The 26,268-nt window shown below is 45.8% G+C and overlaps 1 protein-coding gene across 1 annotated transcript; it reads right to left on the minus strand.

Annotated features, from left to right (window-relative positions):
• Positions 1–26,268, minus strand: LOC144108415 (uncharacterized). The gene is made up of 5 exons (XM_077641656.1): positions 26,152–26,268; positions 22,262–22,439; positions 8,189–8,450; positions 2,504–2,681; positions 1–284 (listed from the first exon to the last, which is right to left on the minus strand). Exons 1-5 carry the CDS (start codon positions 26,154–26,156, stop codon positions 74–76), a joined length of 834 nt encoding a protein of 277 aa, XP_077497782.1. The 5' UTR covers positions 26,157–26,268; the 3' UTR covers positions 1–73.

Here is a 26,268-nt window from a genome sequence, read left to right on the forward strand (position 1 = left end):
TCTTCGTGTTCTGCAGCACGGTGCTCCGTAGGAGGTAGGCAGGCATCTCTCGGCCACGTGATCGGCCCCGCAATTAAGCGTGTGGTACACTGTTGAGAATCCGGGCTGCCACGAAGCTCGAGCTTGGTCGCACCGCCGGGAACGCCGCTTCGGGCGAGGTGATTCCGTTGGGTGGAATGACGCCCGCGTCCCTTGCGATGTCGTGGAAGAGCGATGTGGGGTCTCCCAGGAGCTCCTTTGTGGGACCGAACTCGGCCACCTCGCCATCGGCCATCACGAGGATCCTGGATGGAAATTGAGGCGGTAACAAAAATTAAACGCGTAAAAGTCTCCTTACGAGTGGAAATGCGAAAGCATTGCGAGTACCGTTGCCTCCTCGGTAAGGAAATTATTGATTGGTGGTAAATATAGAGTGAGGTAATTAAAATAACTAATCAATTATTTATAATTTTATAATCTAATTATTATTAGGAGTCGTAATTAACGAGTAGTGGTTAATAATCAGTTTTATTACCTATTATTCAATTTATTTCATTATTTCATTGTTCGTTCCATTCTGGAGGAATTGCTATAACTCAATAATTTCGTAAATTAGTCGGAATGGTTAGCGAGAATAATTGCCTTATTATTTAATTCGTTATTCTGTTTAGTAATTCAGTTATCTAAACTTTCTGTAAATCACTACTAATCATTATAAATCGTAGTTACACTTTTCTGAATGATCGAAAGGTCATGAGGACACGCTCTATCCACACTTCCTGTCCACAGCCCATGGTGACGAATCCTGCCCTCGCCACTCATGAGGCAAGAAATGCCTTCGCATTAAAAATGTGGGGCCAAACCTCTTAACCTGTGAACAAACTGCGCAGCCTCTACAGGGCGTAACGATGAGACCGGAATTAATACTCGCTACTACACTCGGTACTATGGGAGAAAAAGTGCTATGAAAAATATTCTTTGCTGGACACACTTTACTCTGAGAAGAAATAAACAAGGAATAAATAGAACGGCCGCGGCTATAGGCATGGCTTGGGGGAAGATGAAAACCTACGTCATTAATATTGGCGGCATTATGGAATTTGCATATAGTGAAGCACTTCACGAAAGGTCAGCTAGAAGTAAAGGAAACTTCATCACAGTATTTCAGTTAATTTTTTTTCAGGTCGACGATGAAATATATTGAACGAGACGTATTCGATTTTTTTACGTGCTTAGAACAGAAAAGTTTCTAGTTTACGCTACGACCATCGGAAAGATGCCTTCATCCACAGCCTTGCTTCTTGGGCTAGTTGATTGCTCACATCGATGAGCAACTTTTTAATCACAAAATAAGAGGTGGGGAAATGAGAGTGAAAGGACGCAGCGCTAACTGGCAACTGAATTTAATTCACGCACGGGGTCATATAAATATTGAAGCGAGCTAAAAAACAAAGGTAGGAAAACACAGCGCGTGCGCGAGTAATTTTCATCCGAGAATGTCATTCACATAAAAAAACCGAAATTTATACGCTCGTGGAATAAAGTATAATCCAAAAGTTATTTATATTGCAGCTTCTGTTACTTCGCTCGCGGATTACGATGTGACCACCCAGGTCTAACCTCATTATCATCCCAAGTGAACTGATAAATGATGACACCTCAATATTGAGACACCTCAACCTGAGCGTCATGAACAAGCAAAATACCCTCTCGATTGTGAAAAGAAAATACGTAACAAATAACACGATAGAGAAACTGATCGGCTTTGGGCAGTACAGTTCGCGATGCATGCTTCGTTGCTATGCCACATGAGGTAAAATCTGTGAATACTATAGAACAAAGGCTACAGGTATTAATAAAGATACCGAATACAAACCTGCTTGTCGTGTAAGTTACAACTGCACCCCTACATAAGCTCAGCCGTGTCACCCTTTTTAAACCACGTAATAATTGCAATGAGAGCCATTTGAGTTAAGCCAAATCAATACGAAAGAAAGCTACGCTAGTAATACCACACGGTCTCTGAACCGTGCTGCTTAGTTGTGTTTTGCGCTAAGTTGTTTAAGTTTTAACGTGCTTAGTGTTCTTTTTTGGCAATACTGCCGCCCCTATCCTCAATACTATCATCTCATAATCAACAGAGCAAAAGCATGCACTGCATAACTAAGGACTGTCCCGTATCTGTCCAATTAAGTCCGCTTTGCGCCGTCGGTTAGCATCCTACGTCCACAAACTTCATAAATCTCACTCGCCCACCATACCGCCGTGTCATTCTTTGTCCTCGTATAGGCCAAGTCACCCCATGTATATCACATCAGGTCTTGGTGTGTCGCATCGTGTAATGCCCTGCCATGCCACTCCATACCCTATCACATCATATCATTCACTCTCTACTGAGCCATGTTTTCGACGCCATTTCATGCCATGCCATGCCAGGCTATGTCTCGCTGAGCTTTCCACGCTGTGCCATGCTGTTTAGGACTACGCCCTTGCCCCGCACCACCCTGTGCCACTTGGGGCGTACTTGTCGTTGTCCAGGACGGTGTGGACGCGGTGAGCGATGGCGAGAGGCGTGCAGTTGGAGAAGCACATGCGCAGCGTGGTCTGGATGAGTCGGTCCGTGTCGCCGTCCATCTGCGACATGGCCTCGTCCAGCACCAGGATCTTGGGTCGGCGAACCAGTCCGTGGCCATGCACGCCAGCTGCCGGTGGGAGACGCTGGGGGAAGAACACACACGAGGCGAGCCGCTCATACCTTATTGAAGAACTGCACAGAACTATCGAAACCCCCACCGTACGCCTCTCAAAGTGCCAAAAGGACGCGCATTGACATGCTGGGAGACATGCATCGAGAAAGAGAACCAATGATGGAGAATACGTTGCATGCCATAAACGCTGCGCTGACTAGTATTAAGATGCATTTAGAAAAGTTTTAAATGAGTGTACATTCTACAGATCGATTCTAGCAGTTAACGACTGATCGCTGTCATGAGCTTCTTGAGAACTCCAGCGCTCCGGCTGGTCGATAATTTATCGATCGTTCTCACACTAGCGCTTGTCGAATTTGAGGTAACAAGAGATCGAGAACCGCCCAGTACCCTTGACTATTGACGAAGACGAAGAGGAATGTACGAGCTTTGGATAATGTCCACGGCTGCAGGATGATGTGACGTGTCCGTCGACTGGCCATTTGCACTGACTAGAAATAATTATCGTTGGACACCCACAAGGTAGTACAGAGAAAAGCTGGTCATTGCAGAAACTCGCCATTCGGAAGCAAATTCTTGGAACTTGATAAAGTTTTCTGTTTCTGTCCAAATTATGAATATGCCATCAAGAAATCGTTTGTAAAGATCCTGTTTGGTTAAATAAGAGGAAAAGAAGTATGATTCAATTTTGTTCATGAATATGCTGCCGTAATTTGGTGCAATTTTTGTTCCCTTAGTTATACCACTCGTTTGAAGATATAATAAGATGTTGAATTGGAAAGTGTTAAGTTTAGCGACCGAATTTGCAAGTGCCTTGATAGCACTTGGACTTGGAGGGTCTAGGATTCTGTATTCTTTAGAGGCTCCGACCATGGACTGGATTCCGTCTTGATGTGGGATGTTAGTGTACGAGATATTTCCTGAGAGAATTATCCGATGTCACCTTCACGTCAACAGCAACAGAACCAACACTAGGCTCACAACAAGCTTCCGTCTCCCAGCAGAACTTCGGGCACGAGGTCGCCACGCCGAAACAAAGGTATGACCTCAGACAACGCTGTGGCTCAGCCCAAAGGCTGAATTTAAAGCAAAAATTACAGGCTGACCAGGCTCACGCACCCACCATTTTTCCTTCTGCTAATCTCACACGCTCTAGGATTTTTTTAAGTTTGAGAAAATTTATTGACAAGCTAATCAGGCACGAGCTCCACATAAAATCTCTTCATATATCTTAAATCAGAAACTGTACCGAAGGGACTTTTCGTATCTCTATCCCCATCCATGAGTATCCTTTCAGAATACAATCGAGAAGCATGGAGCAAAGAACTATTTAGGGGTTCTTTACACCTCCTGAAAAAAACAATTGTGCGCTTTTAACAGACATTAGCATCAATAACACTCGAGGAGAGGCGGTTGCGTCACAACATGGTACTCTCAGAATGCGAGACAAATGAGATTGAGGTCTTTCAGTTGAGGAAAATTAAGCAAATTTGGACGAAGGAACTTCAAAAATTATCTCGTGATGGCATTGTAGTTGAAGCAGGTATGGAGCGCACAATAGTATTACTACTAGCAACGCACATATCCTCACCCGACAATAATAACGAAACGGTAAACGAACATGCAACCACATAAGACCGAACAGCTGGAGAGCCACACCTTCCGGAAAACATAATCAACCTATCAAGCTCACAACTCTCTCACGATGAAAAGTCCCTTTTTGCCCCGTGGCCTAAAATTCTGCCCAAATAATGGCCAGTATAATGAATACCAATTACTCAAGCATCTCGATGACTTTTCCCGAACACTTAGACTACGGGAATAATTTTTCCACAAACCAAGCCAAAAATATTGCTCGGTGCCCGAAAGCTCAGGAACAGTGGACACTCAAAACTGGCAGGGATAAATATCAAGACCTATATACAAAAATGGTACAAAAGGACATACTTCCGGCATTCGGGACACGAAAATCTGGCCCACCCAACTTCCCAAAAAAGAAACGTAACGCCTTACTCACTTAGGAAACGAACCGTCGTCGTGACTGAACCCGCCGACAAGGTTGAAGGTATAGTTATTTTGGACAAAGATGATTATATTCAGGAGGCCAACCGCGAGCTCAACGACTCAAAATTCTATAAAGAACTATCATCAGACCCCACCTCTAAACACCAGAATATCATTAAAAAAGCTCTCAATAAACTAACCGATGAAGGTGAATTACCCTGGAGAATATGTAAGGCGCTGACACCAAAAAATGAATCCACGTGGCGCTTTTACATGCTTCTGGAAATACACAAAAGAACCATCCGGGGAGACCTATTGTTTCTGGTGTTGGCACACTGACGGAACCGATCTACGAATACATCGGTTCTCTTATCAAACATATACCTCCGAAACATCCATCTTACGTACGAGATACTATTTCCTGAGAGAATTATCCGATGTCACATTCCTTCATGGCACTTTCCTAGTTACCTTGGACGTGGTGTCACTTTACACTAACAGCCCACATCACGACGGAATCCAGGCCATGGTCGGAGCGTATAAAGAACACAGAATCCTAGACTCTCCCAGTCCAAGTGCTATCGAGACGCTTGAAAATTTGGTCCTTAAACTTAACACTTTCCAATTCAACCACTCACATTATCTTCAAACTAATAGTACGGCTAAGGGCAGAAACATTGCACCAAATTACGGCAATATATTTATGAACAAAATTGAATCAGGCTTCCTTTCCTCACATCCAACCGAACCGGCTTTTTACAAACGTTTTCGCGATGACATATTCATAATTTGTGTTGCTGAATGAGGTGATTAACTGAATTAGCTCTTCCTCTTTTTCTGTCCATATTCATATATCTCTTTCACACACAGCTACTCAACTAATAGCTTTAACTTCCTTGATCTGCTCGTTCGTGTTGAACGGATTGCATTAATCACTAGCGTTTATAATAAAATCCACAGACAAACAACGGTACCTTCATTTCAACAGTTGCCACCCACGCCATTGCAAAACATAGATTCAAAACTCGCAGGTTATCCGATTCAAACGCATTTGCTCCCGATCAGAATATTTTCAAGAAATGCTAAATACAGGGGCGAAGTTCTAAAGAAACAGCGCTACCCGTCTTTTATCATCAACGATGCCAATAGAAGGGCGGAAGTTACAAATCATAATCACATCCCTGCGTAATCTCCGCCAAAATCACATGGCTCTAATCTAGTGCTGAAGTTAACAGACAACCTCCCGAATATTAACAAAAAATCCATGAAAACCACTTCAACATCATACAACAAAGTTTGCGGCTCTCAAAAATTTTTCAATTGGTCCCCCACGGAACATAAAAACGCGCAGAAATTTAGGAAACCACTCTGCGCAGTCAACGGTTAATAAATCGAAGCCAGTGGGTTGCACACGGTGCGGAAATAAGAGATGCCAAGTTTGTAAACACATGCAAACCCCAATACTGGCTAAAAGTACCCGTTCTGATTTCAAGCTTGTTATCCCAGGGGGCATAAATTGCGATTCCAGTAATGTTGTTTACATGTTCAAGTGTGGCAAATGTCAAATGCAATACATTAGCCCAACAGACAATTGATTCCGATTAAGATTTAATAACCACCGCTCACACACTCAATCACTCTATGGCCTCTAACTTTCGAGACACCTCCGCGAAAATTTACGAGCTTGATAAACTTAAAGTAAAGATATTGCAAATTAGTTTTAAAAACACTCGGAAACGCGATGAACATGAATCATACTTCATTTTCAGATTTAACACAGTGCATAAGGGCATCAACGAATACCATGGCACCCTATCGTCTCGTTCGATGGCAGAAACCAAAGAAAATTCCAACCGTAATAGACAAAGTACCACCACCGACTGAGTCATCTGCGGTCATACCGCTGTTGCATGTCAGTTTCGGCTAGTTGTTTCCATCAGCCGTTAAACTCATTCCGCGTAGCCGCGTGCCCACCCAGCCCGGCCTCCCTCTATCACCTCGTGCGCGTGCGCGCGTGTGCGTGTGTGCGCGTGCGTGTGCGTGCGTGTGCGTGCGTGTGCGTGCGTGTGCGTGCGTGCGTGCGTGTGTGCGCGTGTGTGTGTGTGAGTGCGTGTGTGTGTGTGTTCATGGGTACGCGACGCGCCACTTTGCTTCCCTTATATGGCAGTGGTGTCTGTTGTGTTTTCTCCCGCCCCCTTTTTCTTTTCTTTATTTCTCTTCTTTTTAAGCCTTGTTTGTCAAGTCTCATGCTATAAGAACACGCACCGATGCACTGTGTGATCATTCTTGAAAAAATCGGTCCTCCGATCGAAACGTGCAGTACAATAAAAATGTTTCCTTAAATGAAGCATATACTTCGATGTATATATACGTTTCGATTGTAGGACCAATCTTTTTATTTTTCATGTTTTCGCAACTATGTGTGTGTGTGTGTGTGTGTGTGTGTGTGTGTGTGTGTGTGTGTGTGTGTGTGTGTGTGTGTGTGTGTGTGTGTGTGTGTGTGTGTGTGTGTGTGTGTGTGTGTGTGTGTGTGTGTGTGTGTGTGTGTGTGTGTGTGTGTGTGTGTGTGTGTGTGTGTGTGTGTGTGTGTGTGTGTGTGTGTGTGTGTGTGTGTGTGTGTGTGTGTGTGTGTGTGTGTGTGTGTGTGTGTGTGTGTGTGTGTGTGTGTGTGTGTGTGTGTGTGTGTGTGTGTGTGTGTGTGTGTGTGTGTGTGTGTGTGTGTGTGTGTGTGTGTGTGTGTGTGTGTGTGTGTGTGTGTGTGTGTGTGTGTGTGTGTGTGTGTGTGTGTGTGTGTGTGTGTGTGTGTGTGTGTGTGTGTGTGTGTGTGTGTGTGTGTGTGTGTGTGTGTGTGTGTGTGTGTGTGTGTGTGTGTGTGTGTGTGTGTGTGTGTGTGTGTGTGTGTGTGTGTGTGTGTGTGTGTGTGTGTGTGTGTGTGTGTGTGTGTGTGTGTGTGTGTGTGTGTGTGTGTGTGTGTGTGTGTGTGTGTGTGTGTGTGTGTGTGTGTGTGTGTGTGTGTGTGTGTGTGTGTGTGTGTGTGTGTGTGTGTGTGTGTGTGTGTGTGTGTGTGTGTGTGTGTGTGTGTGTGTGTGTGTGTGTGTGTGTGTGTGTGTGTGTGTGTGTGTGTGTGTGTGTGTTCATGGGTACGCGACGCGCCACTTTGCTTCCCTAACATGGCAGTGGTGTCTATTGTGTTTTCTCCCGCCCCCTTTTTCTTTTCTTTATTTCTGTTCTTTTTAAGCCTTGTTTGTCAAGTCTCATGCTATAAGAACACGCACCGATGCACTGTGTGATCATTCTTGAAAAAATCGGTCCTCCGATCGAAACGTGCAGTAAAATAAAAATGTTTCCTCATCGTTTCCTCTTCAGGATGCTGCTACGCGGAAACAGGTGCCTCCGCTGGACTTCCTTTGTAGTAATGGCTGTCACCGTAAAATAATTAAAAACGAAAATATTGTGCAGGCAACTACTCGCTATACCTGGCTTAAGCCATCTCTTACCCGCAGACTTGTCAAGTGTGGCCAGAAATCCGGGAGTGAGGTAGATGAACTCTCCCGCCTCGCCGCACGATTTCTTGTGTTCTGTGAACGGTTTGTCTCCGTGCTGCTCCTCGGGCATGTCGACGCGCACGTCGCTCCTGTAGAAGGCGCTCGACGAAAGTGCCCGTGCGCTCCTTCTCTTCGGCCACGTCATGGGTACCTCGATGATTGCGTGTCCGTAGGTGGCTTTGTGAAGGAACTCGGAGGCGGATCGGAGCAGGGTCTGTGCATATTAATCACCATTTTAAAAATCTGTACTCATTGCGTCCCAACAAATTAAAACAAACTGTCCGTTGTTGCTCAGCATATACGCTCGTAGTATCTCTCGCTTACTGAGAGCGTTGCATGCACCGTGCCTCTACGTATTCCTTATCTTTCCTTTGCTACTGTTTCATGCATCTGGCGCATTTGTTCCTCGGTTGCCTGGCTTGTAAGGCCTATTACCTAGACCAGTATCATTGAGTGACGTGCCCGACTTTTATTAACCACTGATGAGCAGTCTTTGGATATTAGTCTGATTAGCTTGATTACCATGGTAGTCATAAAGGTATTTATTTATTTGCTCGCAATGCCTTATAAGCCTTTACAATAAACTGGAAAGAAGGTCTTACAAAACGTAAGAAAAAAAGCAATAACAATAGCGACACAAACACCTGTTTACGAGTAAAATTAACGCAAGAAGAAAAAAGAGCAGCGACTTCTGGAACAGCGCATGAAAATAGGAGGATCTGGGAAAATCAGATCAAACATCTAGATCTGTATCCGCCTACTTTATCGCCATGACCAAGGCTAGCTGAAAAATCAATTTTTGTTTTGGAACGCCAATTCTGTTATATTAAATATAAGAAACATTTATGAACGTTAACTTTTTCCTCCCTCTATAAGGCTGCCATTCAAATACTTGTTGGACTCTAGCATGCGTTAGCTTGCTGTAATTTCCTCACACATAGATAGCGGCTGCGTCTGATCTCTTCTAATATAGTTTTTCAACACTTGTTGGAGCGTTTCACGCTGTGCAAGTAACTTCAGAGTAGAGGACTAATTTATCTGCATTAAATACTTAGAATTTTAAGGGAACATCTCAGCATTACGACGCAGAAAAGGAAAACATTTTCCAAGCCTTAGCAGACCTTTCGCAACACCCCAATGCAATCCAGTTTTGAAGGACCATGCCTACAGGATTTTATTCAGTACCAGTTTTCAATAAGCGCCAGTTCATATCGCAGGCATAGTGAGGTACGTGCTTTTCTGTTATTTTCACATGTACAATGTTTTCTGAAAGTTAGTTCCATAATCCACTGTTCGTGCAACTGGTGCTATGTATCAAGACCGTGCTGTAAAGGAAGTGGAAATTGGCTATTTTCACTTCCCTATGAACAAAGAATCATCGGTGAATAATCAAACGCGAGATGTAGTATTCTTCAGGTATGATTTTATACCCCAGAAGAAGCAGAATTAACTCTATTTATAATTGAAAATTGGTATCTTAAATGTAAACATCCGAAGTCAATTATCCAACCTATTGTTAATATGTACACAGATAAAGAATGAGCCATGGTCCACCGCATCAAAAGCGTAGGAATACGAAAATTATGATGCTCTACGGAAGGCTTCAGGTATAGCCGCAGGCAGAATAAAATGCGCCACGCTTCCGCGTTCAATCTGCACGGTAGCTTTGCATAACAGAAATAGAAGTGATTGCTGGTTTTTCATGCAAAAAAATAAATTTCACTTCAATACGCGTCACCCATTCGTTAAGTATTCGTAGGTAATGTGTCAGAAGATTTTAACCTCCAAAGCGTGGCCCATATTCTTCTGAGCGAGGCTGAGCGTAGTAAACAAACTCGGCTTTTTAAGATGCGCTATGCGCGAAGCCATGCTCGGTTGCTTTTACGGAAGAATTAGCCTTGAGCAATCGTACTAAGTCATTTCGTTCTTGAAGGCGATTTTTTTTCCTTACTCTGGGAAGATAGCAGCCTCTGCACAACCATGCGTACATGTGCGTCATATTTGTTCGCAGACTGCTTTATACGCTGTATAGGTGCACTTCCAAACTTCATGAACCAGAAACAATAAATGTCATGGACGACCCTTGCGACTCACGCCGCAGACTACGCGTTAGCATTAGTGAGCCAATCTGACGGCGGCGGGTGACAATCACATTGGAAAACTCCTTACCCCGACCACGTGGTTTGCCTGTCGGCTTTCATTGACTTGCCTTTTCTCCACATAGCCCACCGCCTCCCTTTTCTGCTTCCCTCTCCCTCTCTCCGTCTTGCCTCCTCTCAACAGGCAGCACACGCCGCAGTCAATACCGAACACTTTTTCCGATAATGGAGATTTTAATGCTTACGGATTAAAAAGAAAGCTGGAAGGTCGTAACGGTCGCCGTAAAAACTTCCTAACCTACAAAATTAACCTGACCAGCAGAGCACGTCACAGATTGAAACTGCGACGCCGCCGTGAAGAGCTCTTAAACTGAGACGCCGTAGTTAATAATAATTATTATAATTATTTTGGGGGGAAAGGAAATGGCGCAGTATCTGTCCCACATATCGTTGGACACCTGAACCGCGCCGTAAAGGAAGGTATAAAGGAGGGAGAGAAAGAAGAAAGGAAGAAAGAGGTGCCGTATTGGAGGGCTCCGGAATAATTTCGACCACCTGGGGATCTTTAACGTGCACTGACATCGCACAGCACACGGGCGCCTTAGCGTTTTGCCTCCGTAAAATCGCAGGTCGGGTTCGAACCCTGCAACTCCGGTTCAGTAGTCGAGCAGTGGGCCTTCTGCGGCCCAGGCTACTCTTTCCTAATGAGAGCTCATTAGTTGAAAAGCCACCTGCCACTGTGGGAAGCTTGCTGATAACCCGGTGGGGAAGTTGTGACATGGCAGAGTTATACTCTTAATTTCTCGTTCGCAACGTCGACAAAGGCGACGCCGACAACGCCGACGCCGGATTTTCAGGGCAACGGACCTTCAGCGCTAATGGGTTAAAACATAGGCGGCGCTTAACCTACCCTTGCGAGGACAATGCGAAGCCATTAGAGATCCTTCCCGTGCAAGTATTTTTCCTTTTCGTAATTTCACAGAACGCGGGCTGTCCTCGTACCGCTACTGGCTCAGTGCATGGTAAAGCGGTTGAGCGATGCGCCACAGCCCCGGCAGGTGGCTCTATAAAACAGCCACCGGTGGGGCTTTCGGGGCTCAAGTTTTGTCTTTGCGAGCTCCCGTCAGGCTTAATTTTGCACAGAGAGCTCTTCTCGACGCAGTCTACCCTTCGACCAATGATGTAATGCGCAGCGGCAGGCTGTTTAAATAATTTCCTTGCCACGTGTCAACGTGGCCAGCTTACCCACAGCCCACTGGGCTGGACGCTTTGAGACGGCTGAATACAGATGAGTTGAAAACATGTTGACAACCTGGCCGACCTGCCCTCTTGACTTGGTTGGACGGACGGAAGCCTTTTCTGTGAACGGGACCTCTTATGGTATCGCAATATTATGATTATCACAAAAAGTCGAACCATGCTGCATATCGAAGGATAACGAGCCGACAAAAATTTACTGAAACACGCATATATAATTCATTTGAATAATAAAGCCCGTGCGGATTAAAAAAAGCGCGCTATAAGATCTTCTACACAAGACTCGCCGCAGGCCGCCTGAGAAAGGTGTGGTAGAGGAATAGCAGGGAGGTTGACCTGAAGGATGTTCCGGTCGCTAAGCTGCACTGGAGGTGAGAGATGAGGGTGAAGAAAGAGAACAGGAAGTAGAGAATTGCGAATCGTAGCAAGCAGGCGAGACAATGACGCACACGATAAAATTCACAGAACGCCACAGCTGTAGCCTGGACACCACAACGGCTGCCGAGCGCTATGAACTCAGTAGAACAAATGACCGCCTTTCATTCCTAAACACGCAGCGCAGGGGTTCCACCATGAAGAAACCCTGCTTGCCATTACGGTTGATAATGTGGATGACAAAGTGAGATATCCACACTTCTCGCAGCGATGAGACTGGAAAAGCTATTGTGGGAGCTGCTGGAGAGCTGCGAGGACTCAGCTAAAGATATCAAGCACCTGCAGTGCATTTTGTGCAGCTGTAGCGTAACGTCTCAAAAGCAGTCGACGCATGGTGTTGACTAGTCTTCAGCACTGCATTCATGCTCGACTTGCATTGGTGCCTGGCCTAGTGCCCGTCAAACAGTACGCTCAGCACGCTGCGACTGTTTCATCACAGAGTGAGCACTGCTTCAGGAGGGGTGGCCAAGTAACTTGCTGGTCCCGCCCTCGGACCAGGCTTGGGCATTGTGCTTCTAGCGATAGACTCGGGACTTTTGGCGGCGCAATGGCTGCTTGGTGTCTGCCGATGTGCGTAGCTCCGGCAGGAATAGCCCAGCCCAGTGTCCCTGCATAGGCGGCAAGTTATATTTCATTTCATTTCATTTTATTACCTTAAAGACCCCTCGCGGGGTATTACATAAGGGGTGGGATTAGCAGGAAAAGGCACAAAACAATGCCATTAGTGATCATGAACAAAAAATGTTGTTTAGATTGTTTGCAAATGATGAAGGACAGGTGATGTCGACGATGTGCTGGGGAAGGCCGTTCCAATCCTTAGCTGCACGTGGGAAGAAGGAGGCTGAAAAAGTAACAGTTCGGGCACGTGGGCGAAAAACTTGAAGCGTGTGGCTAGTGCGATGAGAAATGTATGATGCTGGCGTGATGTAAGGGGCACGGTTAAGTGATGAGTAAAAGAACTTGTGGTACAGTGATAGCGTGGCTATGCGACGACGAACGGAAAGAGGCGATAGTGCTGATTTGGTTTTTAAGGCTGAAACACTGACGTCGTAGGAGTAAGAAGAATGAATGAACCTTGTAGCGCGGTTTTGCACGGCTTCTAGATCGTTTACGAGGTTAATATGATGCGGGTCCCATATGGCGGATGCATATTCAAGTTTAGGTCTAATGAGTGACTTGTAGGCGAGCAATTTCACGTGATGTGAGGTGAGGCGAAGGTGACGTTTAAGAAATCCCAGAGTTTTGTTAGCCGATGATATCACGTTAGTAACATGTGCATTCCATGTTAGGTCATTAGATAATGTGACGCCTAAGTATTTGAAAGATGATACAGATTCTACGAACTCGTTAGCGATTTTGTATTGGAAGGCATGAGTCTTTTTGCGACGGGTGATGGAAAGAAGCTTGCATTTGCTAGGGTTGAGGGTCATAAGCCAATCTGCGCACCACTGTTCAATTTGGTTAAGGTCCTGCTGGAGGGCTTCATGATCAGTTATGTTTGTTACTTGGCGGTAAATTACGCAGTCGTCAGCGAACATTCGAATTTGGCAGGATACGTATTGAGGGAGATCATTAATATATATTAAAAACAATAGGGGTGCAAGAACAGAGCCTTGTGGGACGCCGGATGTTACAGGGAGAGGGTTGGAAGACTGGTTATTTACAATGACTGACTGAAAGCGATTTCTTAAGAAGGCCTTGATCCAGTTTAGCACGTTAGGATGAATGTTTAGAATAGAAAGTTTTTGTATTAAACGTTGATGTGGAACTTTATCAAATGCTTTAGCGTAATCCAGAAAGATGGCGTCAACTTGAAGGTTAGCGTCCAGGTTAGTATGTAAGTCGTTGAGGAACATGGCTAGTTGTGTTTCGCATGAATACCCCTTGCGGAAACCGTGCTGGGATGGATGGAAGAAATTGTTAGCGTCTAAGAAGTCCATTACCTGAGAGTATATGACATGTTCCATGATCTTGCAGGGGACGCTAGTTAAAGAAATAGGACGGTAGTTCAGAGGGGAATTTTTGTCACCTGATTTGTAGAGTGGAACGACCTTCCCAACTTTCCAGTTTTCCGGAATGAGACCTGTAGAGAGTGATTGCGAAAACAATAATTCAAGATACACTGCACTGATACATTTTGTGTTTTTTAGTAGTTTAGTGTTTATCTCGTCGATGCCGGCTGACGAGGAAAGTTTCATTTTCTCGATTAAAGACGAGATGCCAGTTGAAGAAAAAGTTATTGCGTCCATCGGTGAGGTGGCATTAGTAGGAGGTATTCTTGGAGGCGGGTTGCGCTCCTGGGTGAAAACTGACGAGAACGCCGTATTGAAGATGTTAGCGCATTCTATGTCGGAGGCTTGAATACCGGATGCATGAGTGAAAGTTACTGAGTGTGATGGTGCGGGATTGATAACGCGCCAAAATTTTTTGGGGTTATCGCATAGCATGCGCGGTAGGTCGCTGTTAAAAAATGAGTGTTTAGCGTTGGTGACGGAAGTCAAGTATTCTTTTTCGGCTGAGAAGTATTTCTCCCACGCTTCGGAATTGCTTTTAAATTTGGCAGCGCGAAAAAGCCGCTTCTTTTTATTCTCCAGTCTTTTTAGTGTCTTAGAAAACCAGGGTTTAGAGCGATTTTCACGAAAAGTTATTCTAGGGTAAATTTTTGCGTTAGTTCATGAAGTTTATTTTTAAATATTAGCCAATTCTCGTTAACAGATCTCTGGTTATAACCGGCTTCGAAGAGTGGGAAAAAAATGCTCAGTTCATGATTAATGGCATTGTAGTTACCCTTGTCATACAGGGTGATTGTTTTCTTTTGTGTTTCATGGCGCTCGGTGCGGAAGGAAAAATCGGCTTGAATGACTTTATGGTCGCTAATGGGCTCTAAGTATGTAATGGATGACAAACTGTCAGGATGAGAGCTTAGTATTAAGTCTAAAATGTTGCTCGAATCGCCTGCGGTGCGTGTTGGGCTGGTTACTAGTCGTTAAAGATTAAAGTTCAAACAAACATCTAGAAAATCCCTTGATTCTGCACTGATTGGCTGTGAATGAGAAGGGTTGAGCCAGTTTATTCCTGGATAATTAAAATCACCAAACAGAAGAATATGCGCGTTCGGATAAGATATCATGAGCTGGTTTAGCATATTGTTAAGTTCACGAGAAAAGTTTGGGCTAGAATGCGGAGGCCTATAACACACGCCGATTATGACTGAATGCGGTGAAGTACGGCACAAAAGCCACAGTATCTCTAAGTTAGATGGGAGACGGATGGGTGAACAAGATAATTCTGGTCCAGCAGCGATCAGCACGCCACCCCCTCGAGAATCTGTGCGGTCCTTCCGATAAACAGAAAAATTCGGCAAATCGGCAATAACTTCAGCATCAGTGATATCATTAGTAAGCCAGGTTTCAGTTAGTAACAGCATACTGCTGTTAGATGATATGACTAAGCTAGACACGCGTTCTCGTTTCGGCATAAGACTGCGAATATTAGTGTAGGTTACAGAGAACGAAAGATGATTGCTTGGTAAAGTGCGGGGACGGGTATTGATTACATTTGGGGGAGGTAACCGCTATGGTATCTCTTTAACCATCTGCGATGAGATATCGTACATGTAACGCTTAGCTCCAATGTGCAATGTCTTGTAGCGAAGTGAAAATTTAGCTTTTTTGGCTTTGGCGAATGCTACAAGGTGGCTACGCGCGGTTTGGACGGAACGAGAGAAGTCTTCGCCGATGCTATAGGATGTGTTCTTTAGTTTCCGGGCATTTGAGAGAATATTGTCTTTAGTTTTGTAGGACGTGAATTTGGTTATTATTGGGCGGCAGCGGTCGTCAGAGTGGCGTCCAAGGCGATGTGCGCGTTCTATTTCTTTAGGGTCGATTGATATGTTAAGGCGATCCTGGCAGTGACGAATGATGATTTCTTCAGCCTCAGCATATGTTTCGGCCGCATTAGTGTCTTCAAGGCCATAAAATATTAGATTATTCCGCCGCGATCGATTTTCGGCGTCGTCTAGGCGTGTTTCTAGTGCAGAGACTAAGCTGGCTGTCTGGGCGGCGTTAGTTCGGACAGTATCAAGGTCTGTTTGTAAGGTTTTTAGGGTTTGGTAGTGGTTCTCGAGATCAGTCATTCTTTCGTTCAGATTGGAGATGGTTTGGTTTGTCGTTAGTAGTTGGTTTTTTAGTTCACCCACATCAGCGATGAGTTGAGATTGACTGGCTGAAATTTTTTGCAGCTCGGCAAGAATGGCGACAGAATCAGGACCGGGGTTAGTTTCAATATCACCGGATAACAACAACAGAAGAGAACGGGCAAAATCGGCAGCGATAGCACTCAGACACTGTGGGCTTGGTAGCTGCACTAAGAAGTAGTTACTAGTTTTCTTAGCGAACAGGCTGTATTGTTCACCAACCTGCATTGTCAGGAAGAGCGGATTAGTGGTCTTTGCCATGGCACAGCCACCAAGCCCACGAAGTGTCGTTGACGGATGCAGCGGTTTTATAGCTGAAGATGATGATGTCGACTGTGATGGGGCGATCCAGGAGGCAGCGAGGGTTGGGCAGATCCGTGGCGGCGTGTCGACGGCAGCGGTGACGTTGACGCAGCCAGCCCCAAATCCGCCGCAGCCAAGATAAATCGGTAGGGATGACGAACCCGACTGCGCAGTCGTCAGGCCAGGCAGAAATGCGACGATGATCGTGACAAGCACCTGCATTGTCAGGAAGAGCGGATTAGTGGTCTTTGCCATGGCACAGCCACCAAGTCCACGAAGTGTCGTTGACGGATGCAGCGGTTTTATAGCTGAAGATGATGATGTCGACTGTGATGGGGCGATCCAGGAGGCAGCGAGGGTTGGGCAGATCCGTGGCGGCGTGTCGACGGCAGCGGTGACGTTGACGCAGCCAGCCCCAAATCCGCCGCAGCCAAGATAAATCGGTAGGGATGACGAACCCGACTGCGCAGTCGTCAGGCCAGGCAGAAATGCGACGATGATCGTGACAAGCACCTGCATTGTCAGGAAGAGCGGATTAGTGGTCTTTGCCATGGCACAGCCACCGAGCCCACCTCTCGTTTCTTAGAGTGCTATGCGGAGGAGAGGTCAAGTTGAAGAAATTCTCGGACCCTAATTCCCTACGGCCATGCACACTTAGACGACCCTTGACGAGGGTGACGATGTCGTCGCTCTTCAGCAGCGGCCTCTTCGGGTGTGCAATTGTATCTTGTCATTTGTTCAAGCATCGTGCCTTCCCTTTTCAGGCCAGGACAATATTTTGAGGCGCCGCATGACCACCGCGGCATTTGGCACACTTCAGCACTATTGCCAGGCAACCAATGGAGCTGTGTAGACGAGAACACTGTGGGCCCACGATCGAGAAATTGCACACTACTCACGTTTCCGAAGATCATGCCTTTACGGCACTGGAGAATCATCGGGATGAAAGGCCTAAACACGTGCCGGAAGTTCCCAGAGTTCACGTACGTGTGAATGCAGTTCCCTTGGAAAGTGAACTTGACGCACTTTGTCCTCAGCGCTGATCGAGCTAGCACTATTGGTGCGCCATCGGTATCTAGTCGGATCACAATGGGCAGGTTAGAGTAGCATATGACCACGTCGAAGTCCTAAATGACGCCTACCGTGGTGCCGCTGCCCTGAACAACACGGGAACGAACGTCTGTTGGCGCCCAGAGTTTTGATCTCGATCAGATAATTTAGCGCTTTCCGCTCCGTGACTTCTTTGCTATAACGGTTGATCCTTGCGTGTTTAATTGTTGCCAGGACACGAGTGTCTGGGAACACTGACGTACGTGGCTTCCGTGTTCATGTGGAGGAGATTGTCGGAAGGAGTGCCAGGCATAAACACTACAGCATGTACCGACGATCCTCGCTGCGCGGTGATCGTGGACGAATTCGACGACGGCGATTCCTCACCCCTGCGCAGTCTTCATTTACCCTTCTTGCTTATAATAAACTGCACATCCCCAGCCAAAAACTTTAACTTTAACCCAGCGTTTCGAAACCAACTCGGCTCCTTCATCAGGGGTGACTGAGGGCAGTAGCTAGCGTCTTTTAAGTATGGAGGGGAGGGGGGGGGGGGTCAAAGGAACGAGAGCTGTGATGCGAAAGGCGTGGGGGAGAGGAAGGGGGTTTAGACAGTTAGTCACGCTGGCGCACTGGAGAGAGATAGTGATTGGCGACTTTTTTTCGTTGCGTTAAAGAGCGAAGTCCCTGGGCATATACTGGGGGCAGGTTTCCTTCCGTGCTGTTGATGTTGTTCGGGTGGTTTGGATATGCCAGGATTCCAGTAAGAGCCTTTTTAGGTAATTTGTTTCGGCTCCGAGAATGCGGATTTCTTCGAAGTTGATTCTATAATCGGAGTCCTCGGAATGTTCGGCTACTGCATTGCGTTTTCTTGCGAATTTGTGGACGTCGGTATTATGTTACCGAATTCTTTCTTTGAAATTTTTGGTTTCGCCGATGTAGCTTGCGTCGCAGTCGGTGCATGGAATTTTGTAGACAATGCCTTGGGTTTTTCTCTCCGCGGCCGATCTTTGGGAACAGGTAGGCAAAGCGCAACATGTTTGTGAGCTTGTGCGCGATCTGGAGACCCGCTTTTTTCAGGATTCGAGCGATGGTTTCGCTGACACCTCCGACATAAGGTAAGGTGACGTATTTTGGTGGTGGCGTTATTCTTTGTGCGTTGATTTCTTGGCGAATGTTGTTTTTGACGTCGAATGGTTTTTTGAATAAAGTCTTTTGGGTAGCCGTTCATTATGAGTTCTTTGGATATCGTGCGTTTGTCTTTTTTTCTGTCAAGTTCTGTTCTGCAGTGTGTCTCAACTCTTCTGAACAGCGTCTTCACCACTGATTCATCGAAGAAAAGTAGAGATACCGGCCTGAGCGAGTTGGTTTGCGGTATACGGAAAATTGAAGGGCACTGTGGTTTCGGGACACGAGGACGTCCAAAAACGACAGGGAGTTATCTTGTTCCACTTCTAGCGTGAACTGAATGTCAGACTCTACAGAGTTTAAATTACAAAGGAAATTTTGAATCTCAGATATTCTGGTGACTGCGAAGCAGTCGTCGACATACCCGCGGGAAATCTTTAGTTTCGGGTGGAATAAGTTGAGGGCTCGTTGTTTGGTGTGTTCCATGGTTAAATTGGCCATGACGACAGAGATGGATGCTCCAATTGGTGTTCCTTTTACTTGTCGGTAAAATTCTCCGTTTGACGAGAAGTATGTGTTTGATAGGCACAACTCCAGGAAGCGGCACACATCATTTACACTCAGTGGGGTTCGTGCGCTGAGTGTGGTCGAATTGTAGGGCGTCTCGGGTAGCGGTCACCGTAAGTTTCACGGGGAGTTTTGTGAAAAGGGACACCACGTCGAAGGAGACAAGGCATTCCTCGGCCTCAAGGGTGGCTTGGGACACCAGTTCAATGAAGTGACTGGAATGACGGATATGGGTCGCTGTTTTTCCTGCGATTAGGGATAAGAGTTTGTGAAGGTATTCTGACAACGAGCGGAGAAGGGAACACCGGAAGTCCACAATCGGGCGCAAAGGGATCCCAGGTTTGTGGATTTTGGGCAGGCCGTAGAATTCTGCAGCCGATCCGTTGGTGCTCAATAACTGAAGGTAGAGGTTTCGGGAGTTGGGGTGTTATTGGAATACTTCTTTCAATGTATTGTTTAGCCTTGCTCGGGTATTTGTTGTGGGGTCCTCCTTCGATTTTTCATACTCTTGACTGCTCAGAAACGTCAATATTTTCTCTTCGTAGTCCCGTCGGTCCAGAACGACTGTTGTGTTGCCCTTGTCCGCTGGGAGGATAACTATGTTGGTGTCTGTCTTGAGGTGTTGCAGGGCTTGCGTTTCATCCGGTGGCAGGTTTGATTCTTTTCAGTGTGCTTGCACTGAATTCAGTACACCTATTGTTTTGAGCCTGACCTCTTCTCGTACACCAGGTTCCAGTTGCCGGATACCAACTTCAAGCGCAGATACGATTGCTGGAAGGGAAGGGGTCTGTTCACCTGAAGGTTGAATTTGTGTCCCTTCGCAAGGATGGACGTTTCCGCGGTTGTGAGCTTCCTGGAGGAGAAGTTGGCGACCAGGTCAAGATGGTCCGGTGGGGGTTGCTCGGGGTGGCGTCGAAGTTTCGACAACTTCTCTGTCTGCTTGGTGCGGTGTTTGTCGGCTTCTGATGATGCGGTTCCTTTGGCAAATGCCTCGTTTGACGCCACTAGGTTGGGCATCTTGTGCTCGAGTTGTCGGCGGGCGAAGAAGGCGTCGATTTATTTCTTCCTAATCACGCTACGGCACCCATGTACCCGTGCCATCATTAGGTGCTGTTCTGACTTGATGGTGCTTCGTCGTTCCGGTGTGGGGACCGGGCGTCGCAGTCGTAGGCTCTAGGGTACAACCTTGGTTTCCTTGCATTTCTTGGTGAATTCCAGGGGTTGAGCACCGAGATGCCTTGCATGCTCTTGATGCACTTCTTGGCAAGCTGCATAGCTTCTAGCCGAAGTCAGCATGGATAGAGTGAAAACTAAACATTCCACCCGAAACCAAAGATTTTCCTCAGGTATGTCCACGACCGCTTCGCCGTTATCAAAAGATCTGAGATTCAAAATTTCCTTTGTCATTTAAACTTCGTAGAACCTGACATTTATTTCACGCTAGAGGTGGAACAAGTAAACCCCCTGCCGTTTTTGGACGTCCTCGTGTCAAGAAACCACAATACCCTTCCATTCTTCGTATACCGCAAACCAACCCACTCAGGCCGGTATCTCCACTTCCCTTCAAACCACCCGAGAGTACATAAAGCATCAGTGGCGAAGAGGTGAAGACGGTGTTCAGAAGAGTTGAGACACACTGCAGCACAGAACTTGTCAGAAAAAAAAGAACGCACGATATTCAAACAACTCATCATGAACGGCTACCCAAAAGACTTTATTGAAAATCCATTCGACTTCAAAAACACAACATTCGTCAAGAAATCAATGCACAAAGACCAACGCCACCACCAAAATACGTCATTTTACCTTATGGCGGAGGTGTCAGTGAAACCATCGCCCGAATCCTAAAAAAAGCGGGTCTCCTGGTTGCGCACAAGCCCACAAACTCTGTTGCGCTTTGCCTACCTGTTCCCAAAGACCGGCCGCGGAGAGAGCCCAAGGCTTTGTCTACAAAATTCCATGTGCCGACTGCGACGCAAGCTACATCGGCGAAACCAAAAAATTCAAGAAAAAAATTCGGAAACATAAAAACGACGTCCGCAAATTCGAAAGAGAGCGCAATCCAGTAGCAGAACATTCCGAGGACTGCGACCATAGAATAAACTTCGAAGAAACACGCATCCTAGGAACCGAAAAAAATTACCACAAGAGGCTCCTTCTGGAATCCTGGCACATACAAACCACCCCGAACAACATCAAGAGCACAAAAGAAAGCCTGCCCCCAGTATATGCCCAGCGACTTCGCTCTTCAAAGCAACGAAAAAAAGTCGCCAATCACCACCTCCCTGCAGTGCGCCAGCGTGACTAACAGCCTAATGCCCTCCCCCCTCCTTGCTCTCGCCCACGCCTTTCGCATCAGAGCTGTAGTTCCTTTGACCCCCACCTCCCCTCCATACTTAAAAGACGCTAGCTACGGCCCTCAGTCACCCCTAATGAAGGAGCCGAGTCGGCTTCGAAACGTTGGGTTAAAGTTAAAATTTTTGTTTGGAGATGTGCAGTTCTTCAAACGCAACTAGGCAGGCAAATCTGCCAAAATGTTTAGTTTTCATGCCTTCTTGCTGAAGACTCTCATGAAGCGGTCATCAGCTGAAAATATCGAAATAGCGGCTGAGCACAGCACGGTGGCGTGGCTGCTTGCGTCACTCGGGAATCCGAGAAGTTTACTATGGCCGGCAGCACCGGAACCACGGTGTTCCTCAGGAGGTCTGGCAGTGTTCACTTCCATAACCGTCACCAAAAAGGGAACAGTGTCTCCAGGACTGCAATATAAACTAGGATAAAAACCACAGGGGCGAAGGGACGGCGTTCTTGTGTAGTACAAGTTCGTCGCCTCCATCCCAAGCTTCTCTTATCATGCATTCTGCCTTAACTTGTGCCTTTTATCGGCCCTTGACAATTGTTGCGTTTGCTGTTTAGCCCATGACAAAACCAAAGGGCCGTAAAAAACAGGAAGACATGACAGGGGGCAGGAGGGGGGGAGGGAACGCTGCTTACCTTGATGTTAGCAATGATGGTGTCGTCGCGAGGCACGTTCTCGCTGATGGATACTCGGAGATCCTTGTAGCCTCCATCCGACTCATCCAGCTCGACACACGCCCCAGTTGTTAGCACGAGCAGCATAACCGCCGTAAAACAGAACATCCCGCTCATTTTGACGTCGGGCTTAGGGGGTCTGGGAAGCATTGAAAAGAAATTATTCAAGGTGGAAGAACCGCGGCCGTCCTGGTGGAATTGGGTAGCTAATATTGTTAGAATTGGGAGAGCTCTTAATTCTTCTGTGTTGTTAACTGGTGTGACAAACTGACAATCCTTTGCGCTCTGTTTTTCTGCTATGAAGATAAAAAGAAATGGCAATGCTGAAAAAAAGCTGAATAATGTTTTTCCTCAATTTATTTATCTGGTATAAGATCGAAGCTTAGTTTCCACACTTTGTGTTGATGGCTTCCTAGGTAGCACTTGCATCAAACCTATGCATGAAACACTTCACTAACAAAAGTGTGAGGGCTCCGAGCTCCGTATATTGATGCCACTCTCTGAATTCACCAATTTATCGATCATTCTTCTCTTTATCGTTGTTTTCTATCTGCAGGAAATAAGAGTAAGTGATTCGGTCAGAAAAATTCTTTACCGGGGATTAACCTTCCAGATCAAATTTAAGGCAAATAACTTTTCCAACACAAGCCGTCAGATGGGCAAACTTTGAAATACCTGCTTCCGCCATCTTTATTAAAGACTGCAGGATGCTAACCTGCATTCTAGCTAATTTTCAGAGAGCTTCGGAAGACATTTTTTTGTTATATCAGCCACTAAGCACTTAGCAGGCAAATATGCAGGTCTGAGTCAACAACAAGAACTATTTTTAATGGTCACCTTTCGAAAACTATTGCCCATATCTGGGTGATTGCTGCATACAAACGGTGGATTCAGGATTTCTATTCCAGATTACCGTGGCTATTGAATTTCAAAGGCTAGTGGCGTTATAAATCTATGTGTGCTCTGCCAAAAGAATATACATGACGTTTATTGTGGCTACTTAATGTTACAACCCTAAAGTGTACAATTAAACGTGCTACCTGGCGGTCTGATTGTCCCGAAATTTGGAAGTTAGGTGTTGCTTCTCCTGTGGGCTGTAAAATATCTCGTGTACCGTTAAAACTGACATGGGTGATAACCATGGTGCCACATGGAAAAAAGATCAGTGAAACAGATGCGGGCACAAATATTCAGAAATATAATATGGCGACAAGTAAATTTTAAGCTAAGGAATAAATGCATATGCGCGGTTTTTAGGCACTGACTCCGAACTGCTAGAGTTTTTTGTCTGCTGCTCCTTATAGCTGGCTCATCAGTCAGCTCATTTGTGCTAAATTTGGTGAATTTAAAACTCGAAGCTCGAAATCAATCGATGAAATCACACACGATTTACGTTGATACAGAAAGAGAACTTAGGAAAGTAATCCAGGATATGATATCGTGTAACAATTGCGCTGAAAGGTTGAAGAGCAGCCGTTGTCATGTTTAATCTTTGATGTCTATATTGTATCATTAGCCGATAGCAATTGAGATCTACAAACTGAAGTTAATATTTTCGGAAACAAAATCGACACCCTACGCTTCACTTTCCGCGCAAATTGTTGGAGCTTGACAAATGTCCAATATGCCACAAACAGGGGGCTCACAATAATTTCAATGCCATAAGGTGCCCAGGCTGGTAGATTGCAAATATCTCAAGTTATGGGTAGATGAAGGACACAATTACGTGAGAAAGCACGAAGGTAGTACTACTGAGGCGAAATAGCAGAGATGCCCCTTAATGAAGCATGTATAATTATCGGCGAACAAGAGACATGGTGCCAGGCCATACTTTTCAGAACGCGGTTTTGTGCCTGATGGCAGAAGGTCAGTAGAAGTATAGAAATAAACAAGAAAAATTTTATCAAACTAGCATCAGATGCCCTCAGCAAAATCGCAAATGAGGCGGAAGAGGGGTCACGAGCTCAGCATTGTTCGAAGAGCGGAAATTACAGCGTAAAATATTGTCATAAGTTCGCAGGAGGTCATTAGATGCAAACCAACTGGCAGCTAGTGCGTTTGAGCAATCGTTGACTCACTTTAGCGGCAAAGGCACTGAAAACTTGCAGGTAATTATGCAAGAACCCATAAGCCGGAAATAAAGACCTTTTAAACGCTGTGTCTACAAAGCGCAGATTCAGGACTGCATTGATTCAGGATTGATTGATTGAGAAACGACAAGACACTGGGCCTGCATAAAAATGCGAAGAAAGCAAGTCACGAAGGAATTGTGCCATGATAATTAGAGAGGAAGGGCTCTGCTATTTGAAGGTAAATTTCTTTGGCTTATACCACAACCATATGGCCGCTTTAAAGCGTATTGAGTTGAGTTGAGAGTGCTCGAAATTATCAATCGCTATCGAACTCGAAGGAGCTTTGTCACTGCTGAACAAAGAAACCGATTACCGCCCGGAACCTTCCCGATTTCACTCCACGGTGTTATGGCGCCACCGACGCCGCCAATAATTTGCAGTCATGTAAGCAATCAGCATGCAGGAGTGGAAGTAAGTCTGACCTGGAATTGTTAAAACGAAGTGTTCATTTCGTACTGTGATATTTTTTACTCTTCAGATTTCTTCTGTTCTTTCGGACAAGCTGTGCACTAGGATTCTTGATCTGATGAAGAAATTGGAGCCGGTTATTTTAGTTTCGTTGGTAGCAATCACGTTCTGCTTGTTGCAATGTTATGTATGCCGGCCTGTCTTAATTTCTCAAACTAAATTCTAGATTTTGATGTTTCCAATTCTTAAAACATGATACTGCTGCGATTCGTTTCCCAGTGCCTCACTGAGTGCTGCTCTGCGTCCGCGAATGCCCAATCAAGCTGCTCGAAGGCCTTCGAGATCCCGATAGAGTTCCAGGGCGGTCCGTTGACGCGACAGACTGCTAACCTGGTGACCGTCGGAGCCGCCCTTGCAGCAGCGCTCGTTTGGTCTTTGAATGGACAGAATATCCTTTCGAGGGCCTTCGAAATGATCATGTGACAGAGGGATCACAATGCGAACCTACCTAACAAGTTTATTCAGGATGATAGCGCATGTGGACTGCGTGGTAAATAAGTTGTAGCTATAATGGGGCAACATATATCCACATGATGCAGGCACAGTCCCTGTCCCGAGGTCAGTGCTTGAGGACGGTAATGGGAATATATATTTGCTGCAGATAGTAAACACCGGTCGAGGGAGTGGTGCCTTAAAAGGAGGGCAGATACTTAATGATATAAGTTCGGGACTTTTGAATTGGCAAAGCGTGGATGTAAAAAAATTTTAGAAATAAATGTTATCATTCCTAGTTTTGAATATACCAGATTAAGTAGAGATAGGTTAATAAAACAATAACGTGCATGGCAGTGACCGCCACAGCCCTGTTTCAAGAGCGCACGTCTCTTATTTCATTCCAACCCCATTCTGTGCGATATGACCACAAGGAATAGCTTGGAAAACCTTCTTAACTGAATTTGTCACAGAGCTCTTGGGCATTTATCCAATGCGCGGGAGGCCTTCAGCGGTGGTGTGCACCATACAATTCGTGTAAGAAACAAGGCTGCAGTAATTTCGTCCACCGGCGTTTCATTTGAAATCCCGATAGTGGGGCATTTTTTTTTGTTGCGTTTAGCCATTTCTAAAATCTGGTTGTTGTCTAAAAGAAATCGAAGTGTGGTTTCTGAAAGCAACGCACGTGCATGGCAACGCATGGCATGGGAGTCATTTCTTGTCTCAACGAAACTTCAAATGGCGGAAAGCACATTCCTGCCGCTGGTATTAGAGGTAGAAGCAACATGAGACAGAAACAACCACGAAAGAGAAACTTACACCATGCTGTCGCAACAGGTGCTGTAGCAGGCGCCTCCGTGTAGAGGAGAAATAGTGGCAGGTCACCAAGAAATGATCGGTCGTTCCGGGTTAAGCGCACAGGAGGCGCAGTGGAGA

Source organism: Amblyomma americanum, chromosome 10 (assembly GCF_052857255.1).
Source record: "Amblyomma americanum isolate KBUSLIRL-KWMA chromosome 10, ASM5285725v1, whole genome shotgun sequence".
NCBI classification, from domain to species: Eukaryota; Metazoa; Arthropoda; class Arachnida; order Ixodida; family Ixodidae; genus Amblyomma; species Amblyomma americanum.